General features: G+C 37.4%; 1 protein-coding gene across 1 annotated transcript; it reads right to left on the bottom strand.

Annotated features, from left to right (window-relative positions):
- Nucleotides 1-936: 936 nt before the first annotated feature.
- On the bottom strand, nucleotides 937-3,394 carry LOC5565033 (protein lin-52 homolog). Its single transcript, XM_001649355.2, has 4 exons — nucleotides 3,186-3,394; nucleotides 2,298-2,375; nucleotides 1,250-1,345; nucleotides 937-1,191 (listed from the first exon to the last, which is right to left on the bottom strand). Exons 1-4 carry the CDS (start codon nucleotides 3,229-3,231, stop codon nucleotides 1,046-1,048), a joined length of 366 nt encoding a protein of 121 aa, XP_001649405.1. The 5' UTR covers nucleotides 3,232-3,394; the 3' UTR covers nucleotides 937-1,045.
- Between the last annotated feature and the right edge of the window lie 983 nt (nucleotides 3,395-4,377).

Raw genomic sequence — 4,377 nt, 5'->3', positions numbered from 1 at the left:
ACAGCGTATGAAGCATTAGCGAGATCATAGGTCAATTCCATAAACTCCTTCTTGATCAGCGCCACAGATCGATTCGCCATATCTGCATTAGCGGTTGCTCGTATGAAAATGTCTTCTGGAATTCAACGCGTTTGTAGTTCTATTTTTTGTCAGCTGGAAGGTTGAAGTGCGCTCTTAGGTACAGTCAACTCTCCCTTAATCGACCTCCGTATCTCAATATCTAGTTAGAGAACGATAGTAAAATTTGTTGTTCATGGCTACCTCGATGATCCCCTGAATCGCATATTTGCACTGTTTTAGTATTCTGTAAAATGATATCTTCCTAGTCCCTTCATTATCGAGTTATGGAGAGATGACTGCACATCATATCTTGTGGCTGCTTCTCGTGCGCTCATTTGCCATCATGTTAACAGGCCTCCAAGGACCGAAAGTTTTGTTGTTTATGCTTTATTTTTGTTGCTGTTTGTTTTTTGTACCCTGCATTTATGAAAAAGGCGAATTATAAATCAGATCCCAGTTATTAGGTTAACATTTTCACTGTTCGGTCATAGAGGACTTGCAATCGTTTACAAAAAAGGTTGCTTTTCTTTGAAATTCCACATTGTGATCGATGCAAAACATACTAAAGTCAACGTACGGAGACAATTCAGCTTAAATTATAAGAATCATTTGTTGCTACACTTGTATGATTTTTATCGTTTCATATTTTTTTGGTAGACCGTATCAGAGAGAAACTTTTAACAGCTACTGTTTGTTTACGTTTGGACATGAAAACGTCATAGTTTGTATACATTGCAAAAATGTGTTTTGGTATAATCCTGGAATACTAAAATCTTAATGTCATTATTCGTTTTTGGGAAATTCAAACTGTCCGGCCATAGAGGACTTCCCCCTAAAGGATTTCGGACCAACAATTATGACTCTTTTTTTATTTGATTTTTTATCAAAATCCCCAAATGAATTATACGGATTATAAAAATGTCTCCAGCGTTTTATTGCTACGTTACATAAAACAAATCTTTAAAATTAGAAGCTATCGATTGTGTTACGATTTCTTACGACTGCTGGTAAAGATGTTCAAATATTTACCCCGAGTCATTTCTTTAGCTTCTTGGACACCCAACTGATAAGCCTGGTCGTACAATTTCTTCACTTCGGCGATTATTCCGTTGGACGATAAAGCACCCAATTCTATGTTGAAATTATATTGTAAGTATTGTCTAAGTAGGTAGAATATCAAAATACTTACGATACATCGAATTGATATCGTCCTGGGTTAAGCCTTTTGTCCATGCCGGTGGGGAGAAATTCAAATTTGGTGTGTTGAACTCATTCATAGATGGGCCTGAAATTATTTTGAAGAGCTATTACTGGGTATGAAAAATATTAATGTGTTAATTTTTAATCTTTTGCATGCGGCTTCTTAGCCTTATGATAAAATTTGAGGCTATAAATCACAGTCATGCTGAAGGTTTCTTGGTTCAATTCTCGGACGGTGCATGCTTTTTTCGTAATGGACATTTTCTTGACTCCCCAGGGCTTAGAGTATCTGCCCCACAATAAACGTATGCGATGCTGCCCAAGTTGAATTTGCTCAAAGTTACCCTACTCCGAAAAGTTGTACAGGATTTCATAATTGATTCTTTAACGGCTTGCTTAAGGAATTCCTGCATAAATTTAGTTCAAGATCCCTTGGACTGTGTTGGACTATCTTGGAGTAAGATTTTCAAGGATAGAACTGAAAATTACTCAAAAGACTCCACCATGAATCTCTTCAGGAATTCATAAAGAATCATAAAATTCCCGATGAAAGTTCTCAGAGAAATTATCCTGGATTTATCCACGGACATTTTTTAAGACGTTAATGGAAAAATCCTTGAAAAATCTCGAACGTATCGCTATAACAAATCCTGTAGAAATCTCTGATGAAACTTCTCTAGAAATTCCTGATGAGCTCTTGCGAGGATATTTGAAAAACTCACTAGCTTCTGATGAAGTCTAGATGAATTTATAATATAATGATCGAAAAAAATCAATTGAATCTCTACATGATTTTCTTTTTAGGCATTTCTTGAAAAACATTGAACAGAATTCCTGAAGAATGTTGTGTAAAAATGGAAATTCTATCAGATATATCGGTCATGAATTTAGGAAGAATTCATTTGAAAATGGGAAGAGAAATAACGGAAAAATCGGCGTAGGCACTCTTCGTGGATATTTTGTAAGGGTGCCTGTAAGACCTTGACCGAATGCCTGAAACAAAAACTCTGGAAGGAAAATAAGAATAAATAACTTACCTTTTGCTGGCCAAATTTCTGGTGATCCTCTATCTAGTTTTTCTAAACTCATTAGTTTAGGCTCATCATCATCCAGCTCTGAAAATTAAAATAGATAACATTGATAAGAGGTTCTCCAAATATGATGTAGCATTTTGGGGGGAGGTGTTTACGAAAGAATGTTCGTTGCTGGTTATCGTTTATAATAAAGTTCAAATTACAAATTACAAATTTAATACTTGGAAATAATTTGAGCTATCCTAACCGTAGCCACTACCCAAACTACGCTGGATTAAGGTCCTTAAAATCTCAGCACGAAAAAGACCATCAGCGAAAAAAAAATAGATCGGTATCTCTTAAAAGTCGACAAAGGCGAAAAGCACAGAATACATTGTGTAAAACGCACAATGTGAAACCATAATAGTGAAAATTTAAACTAAATTAAATCTTTATAATCCCACCCTTATTTGGCCTCAGGATTTAGACTGAAGAAGGGCAGCCGATTATCTCGGAGAAACACAAGGCCTGCTCCATTGCTCCGGGTGGCACAATACTGTGGAGGGATTTCTGGTAGGACAAAAAGGACAAAAGGAGACATATCAGTTCCTATGAGACGTTTTAAAACTACAAATTGCTATTTCCTGTCAAAAAATTGACCATCCAGAAATGTAGAAAATAATTCAAAATGCATTATCATTTCTTTTTCTAATTTTTAGAGGGAGGGAACAAGCCTAACTTTCGGGAGACGGCCAAGTCCTCCCTTATTCACGTCATTGTTCACAATCGCGGATGTTACCACAAGGCTAAAATAGGCCCCAGGACTCAAAAATGTAAATTTGACAAAAATTGGTGCCGCACCCTGAAATACGGAATCAAGTGCCGCCGTTCCCACAGCCCGATCCATCTTACCTTCTTTAATTTTGACTGGAGTGGTCTTCCCATCGGAATCTGACATGACTAGAACAAGATTGTATCCTTTCAACTTAAATTTCCTTCGTTTCTGATAAGCTATGTTGTTGAAGTTACTCAGATACAAGTAAAATTTTAGATTTTAGTTTCGCAAAACCAAACTGGTAGATGATATTTTTTTGTTTACTAGTTTTATCGTCAAACAATGCGGAGGCGTTCAACAACAAACGGTTGATGGCTAGAAACGCTTAGCAGGGTTCACACTCAACATCAGTGGGCTGCGTTCACGATATTAAATAATAAATTTCGCGAAACCGACAAACCGACGTGCCCGCACACGTAAAAAGGGACCATTTTTGACAAGCACCCACCCACCCCCTTATAAAGCATTTTGTATGAACATTTTTTGAATTTTGTATGAGCTGTAACACCTTTAGAACACCTACCCACCCCTTTCAGCGTTATGAAATTTGTTAATGGGCCCAAACTCGGTTGATAGCTCAGTCAAGATATTATGCATCCGGTAGAAATCAAGACCCACACTTATTTGAAATTACTATTTTCTCGGGCCCCGAGCGTTGCAGCTAATAGTGGTTATCACGCCCAATGGACTTATCCACGGTCTTCTTTTATTGTCGACTTTCTTTTTCTTTTCCGCTGTAAATGCGGGCCGTGTTTACATAAAATGACATCCGGACCAACATCCAGTGAATTAATGTTCACCGGATGAACATTGAGTGGATGAATGTGCAGCGAAATTGTTCATTTTTTGTAAACACGGCCCGCTGGAAGTTGTGACGTGACGTCATCGTAGATTAGTTAATGGTATGGGTGCCCTAGTGTAGATGTAGTTGTGAACCTTAGAGGAAAACAATACCCAAGAAACCATGGAGCATTATATAATTGCATATATAATGCAGCTGCATTGTCGTAAGCCTACCATTGAAGTAGTTTAAAGCTAAGTATGCTGATTCGCTCAAGAAAAGTAAAGAAATTCCTTGACTGAAAGGATCAAGAAATTTCCTACAGAGAGCCACCTTTGAAGTGACATTTCTTCTCAACTGCGTACTGCGATCAGTAAAATGTGATTTTCTTGACCATTTCTTGGAAGAAATTTTCCACGCATCGAGATAGGCGATTCCTTTTCTTGTCAGTAGCAAACCGGCCTTAAAAGTGAAAAAGGACACTTTTA

The sequence above is a fragment of the Aedes aegypti genome, chromosome 1 (genome assembly GCF_002204515.2).
Source record: "Aedes aegypti strain LVP_AGWG chromosome 1, AaegL5.0 Primary Assembly, whole genome shotgun sequence".
Taxonomy (NCBI): Eukaryota; Metazoa; Arthropoda; class Insecta; order Diptera; family Culicidae; genus Aedes; species Aedes aegypti.
The sequence above is the reverse complement of the archived record's forward strand: the minus strand, read 5'-3'. Positions and strand labels throughout refer to the sequence as shown.

Coding starts and splice junctions, on each gene's coding strand:
- LOC5565033 (XM_001649355.2), bottom strand. CDS start 3,231: ATGTCAGATTCCGATGGGAAGACCACTCCAGTCAAAATTAAAGAAG. Junction 2,376..3,185: donor TCCAGTCAAAATTAAAGAAG/GTAAGATGGATC, acceptor TTTAATTTTCAG/AGCTGGATGATGATGAGCCT. Junction 1,346..2,297: donor AGAAATTTGGCCAGCAAAAG/GTAAGTTATTTA, acceptor AAATAATTTCAG/GCCCATCTATGAATGAGTTC.